At 33.1% G+C, this 23,754-nt stretch overlaps 1 protein-coding gene across 2 annotated transcripts in view; it reads right to left on the bottom strand.

Moving 5' to 3' along the window:
- ULK4 (unc-51 like kinase 4) overlaps positions 1 to 23,754 on the bottom strand; it is a 249,423-nt gene that overhangs the window by 208,944 nt on the left and 16,725 nt on the right. For both annotated transcript variants that reach the window (XM_026843577.1, XM_026843576.1), the window contains exons 12-16: positions 23,382 to 23,483; positions 21,279 to 21,339; positions 19,184 to 19,365; positions 17,714 to 17,760; positions 16,853 to 16,931 (exon numbers count right to left, since the gene is read on the bottom strand). In XM_026843577.1, the coding sequence (XP_026699378.1) occupies positions 16,853 to 16,931; positions 17,714 to 17,760; positions 19,184 to 19,365; positions 21,279 to 21,339; positions 23,382 to 23,483 (471 nt within the window). The remainder of the gene's footprint in view (positions 1 to 16,852; positions 16,932 to 17,713; positions 17,761 to 19,183; positions 19,366 to 21,278; positions 21,340 to 23,381; positions 23,484 to 23,754) is intronic.

The raw sequence follows: 23,754 nt of genomic DNA, 5'->3' as shown, positions 1-23,754 counted from the left end.
ACAGAATTCTATCACTCATCTCAAAGAAGTCAGTATTTACAGTCCTATTTGAATACAAACAAGCAGCACTTCAACACAGGCACAAGGGATCTAAACAGCAGCTGTTATGGGAACCACTTATTTTGTGCAGTCAGTTTCCCAAGATATTCTCAGACATTGCATAGTGTTTAAATGGAGAACCTGATAGCCATTCTTTCGGACTGGTCTCAAGTTAATCCAGCCAAAAGATATAAATTTTTCAGTTCTGAGTACGGGCCCACCAGCTTCTTTCTCCTTTTGTGGAGGATACAAATCTAACTCTTTTGAGCATCAGCTTCATTGCACAGTCAAGGAACTACTCAATTCATTTCAACTGACTGAGTCCCACCACCCTAACACTTACAAGCTTCATAGTTTTGCCTCTGTTAAGAAGCTTTCCCTAAACAGAAAAAAGTACTCACAGCAGACAGAGCCTTTCAGGTGAACCATGAGAGGTGGCTCAGACAAATGGTTTTCAACACAGCTGAAATACCCATATAGTCCAGTGTACAGCAGAAACTAATATTTCAGATAGGACATTTAAAAACTGGAATCATCTCACCTGGTGAGCTGGAAAAGTCAAGCAGTTCACAAAAATCTGGTTAAATGGTGGTGGTTAATCTGTGACTTGTTTGCCGTTATGTGTCCACTAACTCTTTCACGTTACTAACCAACACACTTCAAGCATGAGAGATGATGTAATAGGGATGGAGTTGTGGAGACAGACTATTGCCTGGGTTGAATATGAGGCCATAGCGAGAGAACACACACTATTGCTGACTATAATGTCACACTGTGCATTTTTCTGAAGTGGAAGAAAAGGACCAAGATAAAGCTGGATGACAAAATATAGCCACATCCATATATGTGCATTGTAGCTACAGCAGCAGATCTTGCTTCCAAAGTTTTTTCTGGTGCTGTACCTACTAGCTAGACAAAGGATTGATGCAGCTCAGAAACAAACAATAGGGATACACACATTTTCTGGACATAACCAAGGAAGTAGTGTAGCTTGTGTGTTAGAAATGCAGGAGCAGGAAAAGGTTGGAAAATAACTAAAAATCAAAACAAGAAAAAAACATCAACACCGACATTGTGCTTTCTCAAAAATCATGAGAAGTGTTTGGCCAAAGGCAAAGGTTATCTGAAATAGTCCTGGCTCTCTACTTTCAAAACATGCTCTCTCTTTCCACTACCTCAAAAGACCTAGCAAAACCTAGTTCCATCTAGTTATTAAGCAAGAAGCAGCTAAAAAGAAAGAGTTACTCTGAGTTTTTTGTCAGAAATCCAAAGAAAATTATGATTTTGAACATAAATCCCATTCTGTATAAAGCAATGAATATAGATGTCAAAACACATACATTGGCTGCCAATTACTGCAAAGCAGGTAGCAAATTTGTCATTATGTATACAGCCCAATAAAATATGTAATACATTATTAAATTCTTAATGGAATACATTTATACTACATATCCACCAATAAAAAACCCCAAAACAGTAAAAATATAATTTAAGGGTTTTATCCACAAAGAATAAACACCTAGCTATACAGTGTAACTTAGAAAGTATTTTAAACGAGAGATGTGCTAGGTAGGAGACAAAAAATCTGTTGTTTTCTATGAGAGGACCAGCAAAAATGTACATAATCTTGAAAAAACATAAATTAATTACCATCCCTGACTTGCAGTTCAGAATATCCTGATATTATCCTGACATAAGAAACTGCCTTAATGCTTATCAGCATCTCATAAATCACTTCAGATTTATTGCAAGATATCATCTTCTAGAGATCTTTATCAGAAAACTACTCATAGATTATGTGGCTGGGTTCTGAACTGCTTTCGTTACAAGGCTTAGATTTTTTACAATGACAAATTCACAGATGCATAAAGTCTCTTGCTCAGTAAACAAACATCCTCATGTCCTAAATCCTTTGCTAATATGAAATGCAATTTATGTTTCTTCAAGTTACAATATTTTTGCAGTCTCCAACCTTACTGTCATTTGCATCTATATAGAAAAAGGCAAAATATTGACACAGAGGTCTCAAAAAGCTCAAAGAAAATGATCTGGCAAAATTTGTCCCTTTTTAGCAGACTTCAGAAGAAAATACTCTGTGATGATTTGTCGTACATTTGCAAAAAGCATAAAGGGAACTGAAAGGTGAATCAAAAAACAGTTTAAGAAATCAGGCGTTTACAAAGTTTAACAGTCACCCCAGGAAACAAAAATTTTCAGTCCTAAAAGTTATAGAGTGTACTTTTTAAAATAGTTTACAGATACATTTGGCAGTACAGCACTTCTTCCTCAGAACACTAAAGAGTTTTTATCTTCAACTTTCCTTGATGTTCCTTCACCTTCTGACCTCAACTGCTTCAGAACTCCAATCTTTGTACAAAGATATCATATAAAAACTGGAAATGTAGTCTTCAAATCAAAGCAAAAAGATCTACTAAACAAACTTTGACCTTCTATCCCTTTTTTTTAGGTAATACTATGTTCATTAACTGTGTTTTTAACTGGTTTCAGAACATTTCTTCAGATATTATTCAGGAACTTTAAATAGCCTGCCATTCCAGAGGGAGCATATTTAGGAAATAAATGTATCAGTATGTTTTAAAGCTTCTAATATATCAGCTTGAGAAAGTAATAGTCAAGTTGGTTCAAGTGCAATTCTGCACTAAATGATGAACACATAATGACAACATTTTCTGGTTTATTAATTTGCTATAGCCATACAAAATTACTCTTGCTTTTTTTATTAAATAGATATTTTGAGAACTACTTTCCCTGTGAAATCAATACCACTAAAAGTATCTCAGCACTGTAGTATTAACAGACATTATCCATATTCAATTGACACCTCTCAACTTTGCCTCCTTAGACTGAGGGTGAACATGCCACGAAATAGTATTTAGACTACACAAAATGGATGAGCTGTGTGATAACACAAACTGCAGACAATAGTCCCAGCAGATTAGGTAGGGACATCATTAAATCATCATGATATCTAAATTATGATTGATTGTTTGTTTGCAGACAGGACTTGATGACAAAAATACAAATCAAGTTGTACATCTGCTATAGAGAATCAAGTCAGGCTGTTAAAAATCATTAGCTTTAATGATGTATCTCAACAAGCAGAAAACCCTGATTTAATATCAACACTAATCTTGTTTTACAGCTGTAATATATATTTTCCCAAGTATGGTTAATAAATTGGTGAATTTTGATGACACATTATCTAAATACATTTATGTATGCAGTTCTAAAATGCTCAGAATCTTATATGCTATTAAATAAAATCATGAACTAAACTTTGCATTTAGTAAACTACTCCTTTACTCTCTTGTATTAAGTTCTGTTTGGCTGTCTTACTACTCAACTGAAGTTTTTCAAAACTGTCATTAACATTAAATATACTGGGTAGATTATTCATCTTCTGTGGCTTTTTGGTTGTTCATTAAAATTAAGAATTTAAGATCTAAAATGAATGAAAATTAAATCAAAGAATAATACTTGATATTAGTGAACAGAAATTACTGTTTCTCACTCTCTATCTAGATTTTAGAACTAGTTATTGTTTTTATTCTGAAGTGATAAGAAGAGGAATATCTCCTGATATTCCAATTCTTATTCTTTTCTAATGCTTGAATGAAAAAGTGGTAAAACTGAGTTAACAAAATTTAAGTTAAGAAGTTATTTCCTATCCTGTGCACTAACAAAAATTGTCCAAAAGCTAGTCAACACTGCAAGAAATTTAAGGTTTTGGGGTTTTTTTTTTGGTTTTTTTTTTTTTTTTAAAAAAGTTGGTTTTTTAATAAAGAGATCTGTCTGAAGAAATCTGAGCTGTAAGATCAGTGACTGACTTGTGATAAAATTATTAAATCTTTGTTAAAGAGGAACAGAATAAGTTGTATGATTTTTTTATACTGATTATCTTCATATATTATGATAAATTTGTCCATTAAGGATTAATATTAGTAACTGTAAGTAGATTCATAACAAGAAAAGTACAATTAAATTACCAGAATCCAAAGACTAATAGAACTGTATGAGGGCACTACAGCAGAAGGCACTGAATATTAAATAATTACCACACATTATATAGGACTCGCTATTCTTAAATGCTTATGGTCTCTCAAATATAAGTCTATATTCACCATAATCAGATAATAGTCTCTTTTTCCCTAGAGAGCATGCAGTCTATAACATTTGCCCTATGACTTCCTTCTACTCACTGAACGCATTTAAGTAATCAAATATTACACAAGTGCGGGAAACAGGAGCTCACAGAATACGTCACATACTGAACAGGCAGAGTGTCTGTGCCATTAACCAAACTTAAGATCTTCAGGTGTCCTCTGCAACAGAAGCTATGAATCAGGAAGTGGTGATTCATCACCTATATTATAAGCACAATTATATATATACACAAATATTTTTATAAAACACATTTAATGTTATATACTATAAAATCTTTATGAATATAGAATTTTAAGAACGTCAAATGTCCTAAAATGAGGAAGGCAACCTGTTTCCTGCTCTGTCATGTGCACAGATTACTTCTAATTTTGACACTAGTGATTTGTACAATATTAAAAATATCCTTTCATAATGAAAAATATAAGGCTTGAAAAAATCTGACCAAAGACTTTGATTCAACATTAAAGGGTGGTATAAAGAAAGTACATTACCTGAGAAAAGGCACAACAGAAAAAAATCAAATTTATTTTAAGTACATAGTCTGACAAATAAAGCCTCCTTCTCACCTATAGTACATTACTTTTCAACCTGCCTACATTTCCCCCTTCAGAGAAGTAAATAGTAATGAACTGCAAGTCCTACACTGTCTGGTAAAAGCATCTTAAATTTAATAAATTACCTACATCTTTCACACTAGCTGTCAAGCTGGATGGATATAGTATAGTTATAATAGGAGAAGAAAGAAAAAAGATTCATATCTGGATAGACAGTCATTACCTTCATTTACAACAATAGTGTGTGGAGTTGATATATGACCTGTAGCAGATTCTCAACCCATTTCAAGGTGTATCTAGAAGTTTCCCTGCAGTTTTAGACATCCAGAAGTTAAAATCACAGTATATTCTAAAAGAGAAGGTATTTTATACTGTCTTAAGATGTAAAGTAGCAATACAGAGATTTACAATATTACTCCATCTTTGACCTATTAGTATGACTGTCAGCAAGTATTAGTGGAAATTAAAACAGATTTGTAATTCTGCAAACCCTTACAGTAATAAAAACTGTCTATGCCTCAAGCATAATGGAAACTACTTCTCAGCTCATTTTTTTTTGTGAGTACACACACATCATGTAACATGGGCAAGTAATGCCAAAGCAATCTCACTTTTCTTGGAGAAAAGCACTCACTAGGCTGAGAAAGTACACCATGGTTTTATTGCCACTAACCAGAAAAGAAACCACAGTAATATTTATACTAAGTGCTCATCTTTAAAATGGTGCATGGAAAAAAAAAAAAAGAAAAAAGATAACCAACCTTCTCTGAACATCTCAAGCATGTTGTCTACCTCCCTTCTCAGTGGAATATGAACAGTTAAAACATAACAAGGGATAACTGTAATTAATCAGGAGTTGGATCCACAAGTACCTGGGATCCAATGCACTTCAGTGAAAGCTGGATAAATACCTCAAAACAAGTGGCTTGACTAAAGAGTGAGGAGGCAAGATGGAAACAGATAATTATGTCAAACTTTCTATGAGGTGCAGATACAAGAAGAAAGGGCCTGAATCAGTGAAATATTCGGGGTTTGCAAATTTTGTGTTCAGTACAACAAACTGGGTCATGGAATGAAGAGAACTGAAGGGAAGACTGGCTATCAGACTATGGATGTGGTATTAATGCTGTCTAGAATGTAGAAAAAAAAATAAGCTAAGGTACAACATACTGCACAATTTATGTGAAAATACAACTTCTCTAGAACTCCCCTAGGAAGCAATATAAGGTGGATGTGTGACATCTTCCCAGGTGGAATACAATGCAAAATCGATTCATCATGAAAACTCTTTTCAACTTTTACATAGCTGCTGTAGGAAGAGGGCTTAGCAGATGAGTAGAGTAGCCAAGCAGATGTCATGAACTCAAATGGAGGCTCCATCAACTCGCTTTGGAATCAACTCAAGATGCCAAAGGGATACAATCAGACACAGATAGTAGGAATTAACTTACAAAGCTGTTATGTTTATTAATAAACCAAAAATGCATCTAAAAAGCACTGTCTACAAGTTTGGGGGTTTGTTTGTTGGGGTGTTTTTTTATTATTTAAGAAAATTATTTTTATTAATTATTTTATTAAGAAAATTATTTTAATTATTTTTAAGAAAAAAATGTCATCTTCTAGTCCGTCATGACAGAAGTATTATTACATTACTTCAGCTGCAGATGCTCATAAATATATCTGATTTCCATTTCAGCCCTTAAGTTTGAAGCTTTTTAATGACAGGAAAGGCCAGGTTAGAATATTTGCTTCAAACAAGACAGACATATGGTTTGGGTTTTGCTAAGAACAGGAAAGAAAAATATTGCTCAGGAGTCCAAGTAGTGAAGGATCTCTGAATTAGAAACTGATTTCTGCCTTCAAAATTGAGATCCATGGCAATCAGCTGGAGTTAGTTTACATCTAACTATATAAACTGGAAATAGAAATCAGTTTTCACAGAATGAGATTTGGCAGGAGCATCCAAGAAGTCTTTTGCTTTTTTTTTTTTTTTTTCTTCTTCTTCTTCTTTTCCTTATTGCTTCCCTATATTTAACTATCATTATTATATGCAGGTTTCTACCATTCATCTTTGCCTTTTCTGTATGTCATGTTTCTGGATTTTTATTCTTTTCATAACTCTGTGTGATGTTACTCTAAATCATCATCTTCTGCTTCCAGGCAGCAGGCCTGTTATCCACTTGACTTTAGATATCATGCTGATGACATTCTTGAAGACCAATGTCCATCAATAAAATATCCATGTAGGATATTTTAGATAGATTAATTGTATGTAGAATTTTTCATATTATAAAAAATTCTATAGACTTTAAGCATTTTCCATAAATTTTCTTTTAAATTAGTTCCTTTTATTGATTATTGCAAATTCCTTCATTTTGCTCAGTGAAGATGCAGACCAGACCAAACAACATCTGGCTAGAACTTCTTCTTTAAATGTGTTTCAGACTAAAATAACTTTTTTTTTGTTTTTTTGTTTTGTTTTCCCCACCCCCCCAGATGATAGCTGAAACGGCTGCTATTCAGAGAAAAAGCTAGAACTACAACCAATATACACTGATCTTGCCTAACACTGAGCCTGGTCTGAGTATCTTTTAGTGCTGCAGTCAGAAGGCAGCAGGGAATTAGGCTTTTCAGCTACCACCAGTGTGCAATTTCTATCACAAAAACATGTTGTAGCCTAATTGTGTCAATCAAGCAAGTATGTGCTTTAGAGGAAAGGGCTCAATTTTTTTCTCTTGTCACTATGATTTGATTCATTTGCAAGTGCAAGACAAAGGGAGATTGAAGAGGAGCTCCTTTTTAGGTTCATTCTTCAAGGTACATACTTAGTTGCAAAACCTAAATACTTCAGTGAAGAAACTGTACAACTCGCACAGACACAAAGCTGGTTGACTCAAAATAAATCAAAAGTATCAGAAATATATTAAAACCAAATTCTCAGAACTAATCACAACACTTGCGATATTATATTATGTGACTTTGCAAACATCATGCAAACAGCATCAAAATTATGCCAGGAAATAGTTAAAACCTCACATAGATATGCGTTTTCCAGAATTAATAGAAAGAGTAATGTATTTCATGTCAAGAAATTTAGGCATGAAAAATTTTTCAGTGTGGTCTCTCTTGCTCACAGAAAGAATGCTGAATTCATGATTCATTTTCTGTATGTATTTGATGGTTCTGGTGATACTGTAGCAAGGTAAGAAAAGCAAAATATTTCACTTCTTCCACAGGAAAAAAAAAAAAAAAAAAAAAAGTTCTTTCTAGGTTATTTTAACTACAGAAAAAAATATTACATCTAGTTCACCTAGCCTTCCACAACCCAAGCATGTCTCCAGTGTATATGACATATCCATTTACTTATAAAGTAACAGATGTCAGCTGTACAGTAAACCAGAAAAAAATTGAAAGGGGGGAATCACACACTAAACATTGCAAACAGATCTGTCTTAGACAATAAACTTTAAAAAACCTGCTGGAGCTGTCCTTTTTAATATATATAATTCTTTGCCTGGCAGTGTACCACTTCTTATAAATGTTTTAATTAGCTAAAAGTTTAGAAAAGCTATTTGAAACCTTTTGTCAATCTAAGAAATGGTAGAAACTTACTCTTTTGAAACTATTCATTTTGACATTTACCTTAATTTTCATTTTCTATTCTATAAAAGTTACCCACAGCATGCCAGTGAAAGTAACAAGTAAAGACCAGTCTATCCATGATGTCAAAAAATACTCGTGAAAGAACACATCTAATCTAAATCTACATGTGACAAATTCATCTCTCTTTCTGTACCGTGATGCACAACCTTACAAAATTCTGTACTCTTACTTTGATGCATTGTTTTCATGAAACAGAGGTAGCAAAAAAAAAAAGCAAAGCATTTAGACAATTGTTTTAACATTGCTTCCTTCCCTGCAATCATTTGAAACCTCTTTCTTACACAATTTCTACCAAACTAAGCAAGAGTAAAAAACAAAAAGTACTGGGTTTTTTTTAAACCTCTAGAAGCAAAATAGCAACATAAAAGTGACAGAAGGGTTGTGATTCAAACTAGTTTCTTTTTAAACAAGGAATACATATATGAAGACATTTCAAAACACACTACACAAAGAAAAAGCCAAGCTACTATATTAATATCAGAATACACCCTCCTAAACCAAGGATTTTCTGTTTAAACTTCGTGATAGTTTACAAAGGAAGAGGTGAATATGCTGAACAGTAGCCTTTATGTAACTAAGTTTAAAAGTCAGGCAGCTGCAATTCAATTCATGAGAAAGCAGGCTCCATTAGCTTACAGAGCTGCTTGTTAGCTAGAGAAAAAAGGATTTTTCAAGTATCCTTACTGCATTTTCTACATACAGATTTAGCTGCCTAATTTTAAATAGAGGGAACTGCAGGCAGTAAGTGCTCTTGGGGCTTTAGAATATTTGGAATATACTCTTCTCTTACACTCCTGCTTAAGAACAACCTCTGCTCTCAGGCAAACATTAAATTAGTAGACTTAGGGATGGAAAAGTTAAAACATATATAATTATTTATAATAAATATAATATATTTGTTATTTATATAACAATAATATATATGTTATAATATATATTATTTATAATTATTATGTTATTATAATTTATAATTATAATAATATAATTATTATAAAAGTTAAAACATATATAATTACATATGTTTTCTATGCAGCTGAATTGAAGGAAAAACATAATTCAGTGTTGACAATATAAGCATTATTTATTTGCCTCATATTTATGCTTATCTTTTTTAACAATAAGAACTATTGGGTCAAGCTCTATTTATTAGTAGGTTTTGCACAGTAGAAATTTCTTTGCATATTTCCAGTTCTGAAATAGAAAATAAGAGATGATGTATCACACTTTTTTGGAGCAATTTTAGTCCTCACTAGACACAATTCCCATTAACAATAAAAGAAACTATTGATTCTACAGGTGTCATTCATGTAAAACTCCCTTCAATGGGAGTCACTCATCTGTAAAAGCTACCTGGGAATAATCTAGGACAGAGGAATAATCATCTTAAAACATGGCAGTTTGACTACCACAGAATTTAAGTATAATAAATAGTAATTTTGGAAGTGATTATTTTATAGTAGAAAAAAAATACTTTTAAGTAAAAATGTTAAATATTTTAATTAAGTAGGACTTAAAACTGTATTCCTTGCTGTGCATTTACATTATAATGCATAGAAAGGAAGAAAAAAAAAGGAATTACAGAATGTCATACAATATAGTTTAAACAGTTGCATTTTAAACTGTATATGATAATTATTTTCTGCTAGTAAGTAAAACACTAAGATCTTAAGTGTTAAATTCTAATTGTGTTACCTCAGTCATTATTTAACAGCACTTTTGTGAGATTATTATGTTTCTTTAACTGTGGTAATATGCAAATAGCTAACTGTGCAAGAACAAATGTCTATGCAATGTAAAAAAAAAAAAAATAAATCAAAAGCTTAAAGAGCAACTGAAACAAGAAACATTTCCTACTTTAAAAAGAAATACAGTGGGAAGGGCCATGGGTCCAGAAAACAAAGTCACACTATAAACAGAAATGCCACAGCTTGTGTTACAAACGTATTACATCGCGATGGCAAAGATATCAAACGTTTAGAATCAACAAAAATCTGTGATTACAAGAAAGCATGCATGCTGAAAATAGTCCTACAAGCTGTCTGGTGAGATGTGAAACATTTCCATCGTTATTACCAATTAGAAAGAATCCTTTTAAAGTGTTCTCTGATGTAAGATGCGTTATTCTATACGTAAGCAACTTAAATATGGCAATCTTCCACCCAAATCGCACATCAGTTTCATAGTATGTATACAGAAGAATGAAGGTAACTTTTTTTTCCAGTTTCACTCCAAAAATCATAGTTGATTTTTGTGTTCTACTTTCTTCATACCAATAAGTTTACTTCTGAAATAATCAACATAAAGTTATACAGCAACAGTAAAGGTATAAGGGTTCCCTCCAGCTACAAACAATACATTAAATATAGATTAAAAAAGTGACATGAGTCAATGTGAGTATCAGCTATAACCAACGGTGACAGTAAATTAAGGTTTTGTATGACTATATATTTATCCTAAGAAAAAAAGTGTTACTCAATTGTTTAAAATCAAGATATACAGAAATCAATCATTCTTTCACAAGACAAATCTTTGTCAATAAAAACAGAAGATGCTAAGTAGCTGTCAACGGGATCAAGACTGCTTTTTAGCTTTGTAAGTGGTCAGCTCCAGATGCTTTTTAAAAAAAAGGTTGAAAAACACCTACTCAAAGTGAGCTTGGACACCCTGGTTGAAATAATCTCTGAACGATTAAGTACTGACATTAAATCTGAAGCACACACCTTTAGAGGCTTTCAGAAATGTTTTGATAGCACTTGCTATTCTAAGTCTCATACTCCCATTATGCATATCAACTTCTCTGAAATTTGCCAACTTCCCATCTATCACACTCTCATGTGGAAAGGCACTTCTCATGCAACTTCTCTTTGGATTTTAATTTGTCACTTTACAGCTTCATGAAGTGACTTTACTCTTAAACTACAATGCAAGAAAAATATTCCAACATATATTTCCATATATATCCCTCAGCATTTGAGGATAATTCAACTCAAGATAATTAACTCTTCAGTACACTCAGAGGCCTTTTACTTAATTATTCTTGTTGTTCTTCTCAAAATGACCTTAATTTCTACAGCACCTTTTTTGAGATAAGTAGACTAGAACTGGACATAGTATTCCAATAAAAGTTAATGGTAGGGATATCCCTTATCTACCTTAAAACTGAGGCTGATGGAATATTGCAGGGCAGCAGGGTGGAGAGATGGGAACAAAACTGGACACTGAGCCACAAACTCCATCATATTTAAAACAACAATTATGATCGTTTGTGAGCAGACTCAAAAAGTTATTTTACAATAAAACAACATTAAAACTAAATAGTTTGGGAATAAATGGCAAAATGAAACCATTCTTATTTGAATCTCCTTACAGCATGTGCAGACATGGATAGATATAGAAAGGAGTCTATCAGAAAGATAAACTAGGAACATAAATTAAAAATTACATTCTGTATGAATTTCAATGACAAACTAGACCTAGACCAAAGAAGATACAATCAGACTAGATAGAGTCTACAGGTCATAAAACTGTACCTGTAACAATGCAGCTGCTTTGCAACTGTAGGAAAAAACCACCAACTTGTACTTCAAAGAATCAGAAATAAAAAGGTTCAAATTATATGGAGCTTCAGTTTGGATGAAAACAAGAATCAGGAGATTCGACTGCTTTGACAAAGAAATTGCATTCTAAGCTCAATATTACAGAGATACTCTAATACGCTGTCGCTCTCCATGGGATATTTAGTTTATTGATTTGGCTGCATAATTCTGTAAGTCAAAGGCTTTGCAAAGAGACTTGTGGTGTGAAGGGTGTAGCAGGTTCCCTGAGCCGTTTGAACTCAGTAGAGCAGCAGATCCAGGTCTGTAAAAAACACAGACACAGCTGCCTAGGTCATAGTGCAAGACTGGTATTTCCAATTAGCAAATTCAAAAGAAGTAAGGACTAGATTTTTGTCTCCAAAAGGACAAGCAGAGCGTGACTCAACAGGCAAAGGAGGCTGGTCTCCTACCGAACAGAGAAGGCCACTGCTTCCCAACATGGAAATATTCTGTGAACTTGCTCTATCATCTCTTACTAAAATAAAAGACTGAATCTGAAATTTCACATCAGAGTGGCTGTGTCCTAGATGGCAGAAGGCCCTCTTTATTCACAGAGAGGAAAGAACCATAGCTTCTTTGAATAAATAAGCCAAATTAGATATACACGGAAGCCCACCTCCCTAACTTGGGAAGAATTTCTTTCTATAAGATGAATCATAAGCAGATTTTTTCTTTCTGAGAATCCTGGAAAGAAGCATTTTCACAAAGAACCCATTTCCTTAAGAACCAGTTTCAAAATCTAAATACAAAGATTTTAGGTGTTTTCCTAAGATAAGTAGGAATAAATATGAGGAAATAATGTTTCAAATTTGTAAAAGGCAATTCCATGCAAAAAATATTAAGTCAGAAGAAACCCTGGCCTATCATCAACTCTTACTGCAACTTCCAAACAGAAGAAATTACACATAAAATGTCTTTATATTCAATTATACAAGAGATCAATTTCCCCTTTGTATTCTAAGATCAGTCTCATTTTTTTCTAATCAATGCAGCATTCTTCTAAAAGATTCTTAACTGGAAATCAACTTCAAGTAAACTCACAGGTATAGATGCTTCTTTTTTTTTTCTTTTTTTTTTTTTTTTTTTTTTTTTTTTTTTTTTTTCCCTGATATGACCTACATACTAGAATACATCAGCAGAATAAAGATACTACACTGCTACACAGTTGCATGTTTGGTCTGTGAAACAGTTTACCTGCATTTTACTTTTGCGTTTTAGTGACCTCTGGTGGTTATATTTGAAACAAATTGCTGTTCACCTATTACCTGAATAAGAGCTTTTTTTTTAAAAAAAAACCAACAAAGTAGTAAAAATGGGAAACTCATTAATTTTTCAGAAAGCAACAAATTAAAGGCTTTTGGCATACAGTACATGAAAATTCACTTTAGTCTGTAAAACGACGATGAGGCTTCTTTTCTTTCCTAACGTTTTTCTGCTTCTTCAGGACTTAATGTTACTACTATTTAACAGATCGTTTAAACAACAATAAAGAGGTTAATGGTGGAGATTCAACCTCAAAGATAGAGGAACTATCCTTAAACAAATGTATAACTGCATAAAAGACAGTAAGGGGCAGAAATGAAGAGCCAGATTTTAACATGTAAGGGCCAGCAGTGGTGTCATGCATGAGATTCTATTAGGTCCCGTGGTACTTTAAAAATACAAAATAAATCACAGATAACTGGATGAGTGCATAATGACATAAAGAATTGAAAAGGGGTCGTGACACAGTGATAAATATTGGGGAAAAAAATTGGAGTACATAGCATGGTACACATAGGGGGCAAAAATAATTCCAGAATCGCATCTTCCTAAGCTCTGAACTGATTTTTCATGCATGGGAACAAGATTTTGGGGCTATAGAAGATAGTTCTACAGAGATCATCCATATCTAAAGGGGTCAAAAAAGCAAACAGTATTAGAAGTTACTAGATGGAAGAGGAAATAAAATAGAGAAACAACTATCAATAGATAGATCACTTCCATATCTTTAGTCTGTAAAACCCGGATCAGAGAGTTGTTTTAGATTATGTTGTTCTGATTAACTACAGCTGGTTTTGACATTTCCTAAATCACAGCAGCCACCAAAAAGCTTAAGCTGTAGTATCAGCTAACTCATAAGAGGACAAATTACAGCATTATATTTTAATACAGTATATAATGCTGGTTTAAATTATTTTCTGAGCTTTTTTTAAAGCATCACAGAACATACAATAGCTGACAATCCACAAGGATGTTCAAACTCACAGGTTCAGATAGTTCCTTTAAGGGGAATAGAAAGGAACACAACTCTGTAGATCAGAAACTCCTAAATGACTCCTTCCTACTTTTTCTATAAATGAACTATCAAGTTCTATGTTCTGCCTACAGTTATCTGATTTTAGATTACACACACAAAACTAAATTTAAAGACATGAAAATACTAGGATTCATTTTTTTTCCTCATTCTAATTTTGTGTAAGCATTCTAAAATATTTATTAATTTCTGAGATATCACTTTGAGGAAAAAAACTTGGAACTAATGTTATGACAGCAAGCATTGTACATGCCTTTTGAACAGTATTATAACTCAGATCTGTTTATTTTTAAAAAAGAAATCTTTATTTTCCCCATGATTGTATATAAAAAAAATAATTCATATAAGAATGGAGACAGACAGTGATAATGAAAATTAATTTTCTTTTCTAATCCTTTAGTTTAAATGTCACTGATCTCAGACTTAACTTGTTTTTTGAAGTATATACATATTTCTAAAAATGTTAAATTCCATTTGTGAACAATTTTTATGTTCATATAAAAACAAAAAAAAATTGAACAAAATATTATTATAGCTCAATGTAAAACTACTTCAATCCATTGTTTTTATATGCACAAAGCAGACTAGGATATGTATTTTTAATGATGGAAACTGGGAAGCTAGGGAAACTATTGATGAATGTATTAGTGCTAAACACCTATACAAACACCTAAAGCCAAAAGTTATACAGACATCTCAAAATTACTTTTGAGTGTTTTCACTGGCACTTTTAAAGGTTAGTATCAGATAAAACTACAAGAGTGCACTTAAATTGTGACCTGGAATTCAGTTACATGCAACTGTCTTTATTGAAAGACTTTGACCAAACTTCACTGACTGTAACCATAAGGACTCTTTCCTCACTTTGTAACTTTATGATACAAACAAGAAACCCTAGGTAATAACAAAAATGTTCTGAGACTAAGTTTCACCACAAAATTGAAACGTTAATCAACACAGTAAGATAATCATAATAATTATTAATATTCATTAGGAAGAAAAGAGAAGGACCTAGAACAACAAAAAGATCCTTAGCTGCATTGCCAAAAAAGCCAGCAATTAACTAATAACTAAATGTTCCTACACAAAAGATCTGTACAGAATGGAAGCATATTTGCTACATGTGTTTAGCAGTTGTTTCTCACATTCAAACACCCATTACAATAAAATGCTGATTTCACCTCATGAAGTAGAAATAATGTCACATTCACACTTTAAACGGATATTAAATACTAGATTCTGTCAAGTTCACCCAGTTTGGGTGGATGTGTCACAGGCATAAAAGGACAGTAAAATAAACAGAAGACTGATTAGACAAAGTTAAGTCAACTACTGAGCATGCAAAATCAAAGAAGGATTTAAAATATTTTTCTTCTCCAAAGAAAATGACTTGCCCTTCATTACACAGGTTCTTCAAGAACTGTGAGGAATCTCAAATTAGTCCCATCTCACTTTTTGGAAAAATAATTTCTAAGAATCAATTGTACTATTTTAATAGAAATTATAACAATTACATTTCAGCATAGTCAAATATGTCAACACTTTCTTCTTGTTACACACACACAGTAAGTATGACAGTGTTCACTCAATTTTCTGAAAAAAAAAAAAAAGTGAGAGTTTTATCACTGGTGTTAAGTTCTACCACAAGTTTGTAAAAATCAGAACCACACCTACACAGAATAAATTCAGAATCTTATATTTTTAATTTAATGAATTATATTCCCATTTACACATATGAAAAAAATAAAGCATGGTTAATGTGATAGGTGGTAAACCGTTTGTTCATCAAATTCAGTGAACTGTAATACGAACTATTGCATTTTGTGTAATACTAACAGCAAATGCTTAATTGCACTAACATGATAGTGTAAAAAAAAAAAAGGGAAAGGGGGGGGGGAACAACAAGAGAGGAAGCATCTGTACATCAGAAGATGTGGAGAATTGCAGGCGTATAATTGAATAAAACAGGAGGATGTTCACGACCATTAATCTCATTATGCAGAGATTACTGGGCCTAGACTGATAAGAACTCTGCAAACTCAGAGGATCATCACATTCCAAGCGAAAGGTGAAACGTACACTGTGAGGAGGACCTACGGCCTTCCTCCCAGAAGACCACCCCCCCACGATTTGAAGACCTCTGACCGTAGTTTTAACAACTTCTGCGCAAGTGTAAAGGACTGATAAGCTAATTACCATACGGAGCGGGAGTAGGCGGGTTCAAGTAATGAATATGTATATGTGTATAATGACTATGTAATACTTTGTAGTATAAGATTGAAACAGAGTGCCCTGGAGGGTGCGGTCCGCTGTTGGAGCAGGAGACTCCCCGGCCGCCCAGAGCTGTTTTGCTTGTTGCCCCTTGCTAAATAAAGAAATTGGGAACTGTGACTCAGCCAATTTTAAGAAGTCAGTCTATAACAGTTAAAAAAAAAAAAAAAAGCAGCTGTGAAAGTTTCTGACATAAATAGTAAAAGCCTTTATAAAACTTCCCCCCAAATAAAAATATTGAAAGTTACCTCAGAGACAGGTACATTTTCTCCAAGTTCAGATGCGTGTAATGCCAGTAAACCAATCACTCGAGCAACTTTGGCACGTCTGTGTATCAAATATATATTTTTTTTTGTAGGTGCAGAAAAAATATTTCCAAAATATCACAAAAACACTTGTCTGGTTTATATTTTACACAGATTGATAAGGGCAGGAAATATTTGAAATGCGATTTACAGTTCAGATTTTCTTCCTATTGCTATTATCTTTCAATCGTCAAATTATTTTGGTATTTCAGCTCAATTTAGCAATAAATTCATGTATAAAGATATTTCTTTATCACTGCAGAATGAAGATTTTTCAGTTTGTTATAGTCTTACTAACCAGTCATGCTCATTTTCAATTTTCTTTTAACACAAAACCCCTATAATTTTAAACTTTTCAGTATAGCTGACAAAACAAATTAAATCTGTAACAGCAAATCCGGTTTGAATGTTTCATTAAAGAAAAAAAAAATTGGAAAAATAAAATCAACATTTATGAAAAAAACAGCAGAGGGCACCATCACATTAAAATATTTCTGACAGGCATTTAAAATAAAAGCTACCATTATAGTTATTTTACTACTATTATGGTATGGGGTGGTTTATTCAGTGATTTTAAGTAACACTATATTATAAAACTTCTAGATAAAATTTTAGAGATTTTCTATAATCTTTGGTTCTGTAGAATAGCAATACTCAATGCTGAAAAAATTTCATGTTATAGACACTATCATACTGCCAGTCAGGTACCACAGCAGTACTGACAGTCCTGTTAAAAAATATCTTCAATAAATGTCAGTGATAACTCCAAATTTGAACAAATTAATTTAAATAACTGTCACTTACATATCCCAGCTGGCGGCTGCACGCAGCTGCTGTATCAATATAGGAAACTATAATTTAAAGAAGATAAATAAACATTAGTTTATTAATTTCAGGTGATGTGGTATGTCCCAACGATAAACACAAAAATGAAAATACCAGTAATTCCATAAAAATGTCTTTGGATAACATTTACAAAAAAGTATTATCATAGACAGAGACTGTAGATATTGTCCAAACAATTAAAAGACACTGCATAAAAATTCAATTTCTTGCTATATTCTTGCCTTAAACTGCTAAACATGTATCAGTGTGTTAAGATAAAAAAATCATTTTTCTTCATTTTGAATGAGACCATCCAGAGGAAAAAACTCCAATACTTTCATCTACAAACACAGAGATCACCATATAGTATTACCCAACGGGTATTTAATAAATTAACTTTATTTAGTGAGAATGGACAAAAATCGATGGCAAATACTAGATTAATGAATGGACTGTTAACTCACATAATCATCCACTTAAAAACCAAGCTGGATAATTACTCTTTTCTAAATGTTCTGTTAATTGGCAATTTAGTTATTGGATTCCCATCTTCCCCCCCAAATTATCCAGTAATAATAGAATACACTTTTCAGCAATTCTGTTTCCTGTTTTCACAGGAATTCTACGGTATAAGACATACCATTGCTTCTAACCTGAACATTCTTCACTGAATTTTTCTGGCAGTGCAATTCTGTCTATATCCAAGGATGATGTATCAGAATATGACTTAGGTGCATTAGTAAAATGTTGGAGAACAAGGTTGTTTACTTGTTATTAAATAAACTCAAGAGTGCACATCTCAGGATGGCCTCTGTGATGCTTTTACAGAATGGGAGAAATAATTGTATTTCTCTTCTGCACATGCAATACTCGGATGAATACATTAAACCACTACAGAGGATAATAATAAAATGGTTTGTCTGCTTGAAAGGTGAAACTGTCATTTAAGTATACACTAAAACAGACTCTTCAGAGAACACGCTCACCCTTTGAAGAAGTGCTTAATGAAAGTTTTACTGTATGTTCTTTAAAAAGTTTTTCTTGTTATTCTTCACAGACATAAGGGCAAATAAAATTGATTTAACCATTCAAACATGAACTTTTTTCAGACTTCTCTGTCACCTAATTATTTATGAAGACTAACATTTCATCATATGTTATTTCACACTCTCCACCAAGGTTAGCTTTTACCGCAGCCTTTTTTCTAATACAACATACCAGTAAGTGAATGTATCCAATATCTAAGAGAAAGAATTTGCTTCCCTCAGCTCTTTCAAAAAAACTGACATAGAACATAATTTAGTAATTTTCTGCATTTTGTACTTAATTTGCCATACTACATTTGTCAGTACAGCAGTGATTTCTTGAAATATAACTAAAAGTTGCTGGGTTTTGCTACAATGGCAAGTACATAAACCATGCTGATTGCTTCAAAGCTTTGTTATTTACCAGCTGAGAGCTAATTAGCCTGCTTGCAATTTCCTTGTGGACAGCCACTGTACACAGGTAGTACAGTAAGTTCACTTTGGAACGTGCTGCTTCTGTATTCTTCTTGGTGGAAACAAGCAGTGAACATATTTGTTGCAAGAAGTCATTCCAATCCATGTCCTTCATAGATGATAACTTCTCAGCTAACCATAAGAAGCAAAAAAGTAGTTAAAGATAACAGATCTCTGATGTTGCTTTAACATACTAGAAAGTAACACCAAGCTGAAAAAATAAGTTTCAAAGTTTGAATCCAATTATAATTTTAGTATTTAAAATATTAAACATCTGAAGACCATAGAAATAAAAAAAAATAAGAAGAGAAATAAAGCATAAAAATGCAGCAATAAAAGCCTCAAAACAGTTCTGAAATTGCAATCCTTCTAAGTCCTTGGATTTTATTTAAGTAAACATTTATTGGCACTATATTTAGGCAAGGTAGTAGTTGAGTAGTTGTCCTTAAATGTTACTAATTCTTAATAAGAAAGTGCAGTTTCACTGGAGTAAATTTGAGGCAAAACCTAATGAAAGTCAGTGAAATCTCAGAATCAATAAACTGAAAATGTGTGTAGTTATTCATAAAGGTAGGTATCCATCTAGTTAAGCCTTAGTAGTAACAGAACATAGATGACTTCAGAAGGATCACTAAGAAGGCAAGTCACTAGGACAATTAACATAAATCCTGTGGTTCAATTCAAAGATTTCCTTATCAGTTCTCAACAGATAACTTCACTCTAGCAGCCCCACATTACCTCGGGTTTGGTTAGTTATTTATTAGTAACTTCTCTGTCATCCTGATATGCTCCATTACAGAATATTTAAGAGCATGCCTTCTATCTTTTACTCCGATTTTACACTTAAGTAACAACACTCACTAATGAAGGCAATTACAATTTATATTAAAGATGAAAAGAGGTTTGGATTTCAGTTATTTATCTTGATTTTTCCATACTGTCTTTAATCATTATTGACAAGCAGCATCAAATTCAGTATCTTCAAAAACAATCAGAAAGTTGCCCAGAAAAAAGCTACAATTCTGAAAGCATTACACAACCATTAAAAATACTATCCCATATTAAGTAAGTAGAGACAACAGTAGCTAAACATTAGTGTGATAATTTAGCTACTTAAATGCAATATAAAATAAAATAACACCCCCTTAAGCACTTGAATCTGATAGTTTTTGACTAGGATGTTAGACGAATTGAAAATATTTTGTTACTGCAATTTTGACAGGGAGACTAGGGGATGTTACATTCCTTTCCAACTACAAAATTTCTTCAACAAACTAACTCCCCAAAGTACATAATTTATACAAAGAAAAAAAGGAATGTTTATGTCTAGGTAGAGGTGCTATGTGAATAAGGTCTATATATCTGGCTGACATCCCTCTTCAAGCACAGTAAAGTGCAGTAATACTTCCTTAAATATGCTAGAGGAAATTTTCCAGGGGAAGAAATGTTTCACTCCTGACAATGGGCAGCCTTTTGTTTTCAGAAACAGCAGCCTTTCTAGACATTAAAAACTAACAACAACAAAAAAACAAACCCCAAACAACTTCAGCTATCTTTTGGGACATGATTCCCATAACATTCCATGATTAAAGGTGGGACTGGCAAGGCTGCCTAGTATTATGGCTGATCAGCACCACACATTTTAAGAACCTATTTTCATTTGCTTATCTACCTTTGTCAAATTTTAATGTATTTGGTTGAATATTTCAGTTAAAATATCTCAGTTGCTTACAAAAAAAAAACCCCACAGGAAAAAAAAATATGCTTTTCCCACACTAAAACAAGGTTGTCTCATTTTAAGTGTTTTCGAGCATGGGCTTGTAACTGAGGATGGCAGAAGAGAAAGGGCACATAACTGTACTTGAGAAGTCTACTCAAAATTGGTCTAGCTAGAAACATTACATATGCAACTTCAGTTTCAGAAAAAATACGAGTTCTGCAACGGTGACAGCTCATCATCTACAAAGAAAGCAATAGGTCTTGTGATAGTGACTTGCACCATCATACGCAGAACTTAAGTTTTAACAACTTCAGCAGATCCATACCTGAATACGTTGGCATATGTATAGCTTTCAAGTCAAATCTAACTGGAACTTGCTTCATTATCTGTAAAATAAACAAACACAATATAACGAGTTTTAGAAATTTCCAGAAATGTATTAAGTAGTTGAACAAGAAAACACAAAGATGCAAAAATTGTAGGTGGGTGTACAAACCACTGCTCATTACTGAGGCATTTTCCATTCTTTTCTGGTATGTATTCCTTCCAAGCAGGTATTTGAGATTTATCTCTATGTTTTTAATGTAATTAAACTGTTAGTATTTCCTTTTTTTTTTTTTTTTTTTTTTTTTTTTTTTTTTTTTAAATGGGAATACAAAATGATATTCAGTTTACATTTTTATCTTGCTTGTACATGGATAAATACTTGCATTTGGGTTTCAAATGCTACAGAAAGGAACTATGCAACTAAGAGCTCATTAAATGCTTTAGCAAATCATTGCCATAAAGTAAATATATATACTCTAGATCATTCTAGAATATAAGAAGTCATAGAATCACCAACTAATCATTGATAAGGTTGGGGATTTTTCCCCTACAACAGAGCATTTTCTGGTACATCATGAAATTGAATGACTGCTCAGTGATGGAGCATTTGAGTGTGATTTTCGGTAACTAAAGCATACAAAAAAGTAACTGTATACTGGAATTTAGCCTTTGACAGACAAAGTCTAGGTGTAACTAGAGAGTTCTTTTCTGAAAAGGGTCTTCAGTTCCACAAATCTGCAGAACACAGGGAAATTTTACAATATAAACTGACATTTCAGCTTTTAAAATTCTGCCAGCATCTAGTAAATCCCTTTGCAGGAGATTAAATTGCAAACTCTTCAGCTTTACTGTGTGTCAGTATCATCCTTTAGACTGAAGACAGCCAAGTAGGCAGCGACTCTGATTACGTGTCCCTGGAATGTAGTTGGCTATTTTGCATTAATTCTGAGGCTGGCATTGCATGCTAAGGAGATTAGTCTCCATGTGCACGTCAGTATGTATACATACCCCTAATCTCATCTCTTGTAGTAAGAAGAGAAGCAGTGAAGGGCTAAGGCTTTGTGTCAGAGTCCTGAGACAGAACTGAGAATGTACAGAGGTGGCATTCGAATGCATAATTACCTTTGAAATTCTCCACTGGCAACAATGTCCCCAACCCCAAACTCATTAGAACAGTATTGTTGGGTAGTTACCTTATCTAGCTGTACAAGATCTTTAATTTTTAAGAGTGTTAGGAATTCCTTTAAAACAAACCCAAAAAAATATTATACTGAAATAATACATCAACTAAAACCTGCAAGACCTTCTTAATGAGCTAGATGATCACTTCCAATGAAAAATGTTGCATTCTCTGCATCTGCCCCATACTGAGTAAAGTTGCTAAAATTACTTCATTTTTTCACCAAAATAAAAGGAAGACTAAAGGGGATCTTGCCTATCATTCCTTCCAGCAATACTACACATGTGCCCATACATTACATTGTCATTGCAGTGCAGAGCTCTGATGCTTTTTGGTTTTCCCTTTGCTGTCAAGCAAGTGTCAGTCTCTGCTCAATAGACACATCACAAACTGTTACCACGTAAGAATCCATACGACAGAAATTGGATGGACATTCCTTGTAACGTCAGGTCTTCTTTACCAGAGAAAATATTTTCATATTTACGAAACATTATCACATCTGAAGTTTAAAGAGTAACAAAAGTTATTCTGTAAAGGTCTAACTCCTAAGATAGAGGGTTTAATAGATGGTGTTGTTTTCAGTATACCAAAACACAGTTCATTTAAATAGTAGATGTCAAAGCAAGTTATCAGAAAACAAATCTATAAAAATACTGAACACAGCATTTAGTAGCTTCTACTTTTGTAAAATATTATTTAGGATTAGTATTCAATCCCAGAATAACTCAGTTCTCCAAATTAGCAACAAAATAGGATTATAAAAGACTGCCAGAAATTTTCACGAGATCTTGCCAGATGACTGGGTGGAAATGCTTTAAAATGAGAATTATAAAATACAGGAAAGGAGTTTCACCCTAGTTCAAGACTTATCTGCAAAAACGGCCTCACTCACAAGTTTCTGACTCTTTTATTTTGCTGTACCTTTGGATTGTCAATGATTGGTGTTATGATAAGATCAGATTCAGTGTAAATGAGCTCTTTCAATGTTGACTCCATATCCTGCTGACTTAACATACTTTTAGCCTAGAACAAGAACAAAGGTTTTTAAAAAGATATTTTGCACAAAAAGAGAAAGTTGATGTTTATGCCGTAAATATTTCAACAACATATCACACAGTTTGGCCATGTAATCAACACATTCTAAATTACTTTTTACTTATGTAGTAGCAGATAGAGCCAACTATAAAGACACATGATGGAAGAAAAAGCATCAGCTCCAAAAACTAGACTGAGAAGAAAGAAGATAGTATTATCCCTTTTATATGTTCGGGGGGGGGAAACCTTATTTACTTTC

This window comes from Athene cunicularia (genome assembly GCF_003259725.1).
Source record: "Athene cunicularia isolate RWA chromosome 2 unlocalized genomic scaffold, athCun1 chr2_part1, whole genome shotgun sequence".
Classification (NCBI taxonomy): domain Eukaryota; kingdom Metazoa; phylum Chordata; class Aves; order Strigiformes; family Strigidae; genus Athene; species Athene cunicularia.
The sequence above is the reverse complement of the archived record's forward strand: the minus strand, read 5'-3'. Positions and strand labels throughout refer to the sequence as shown.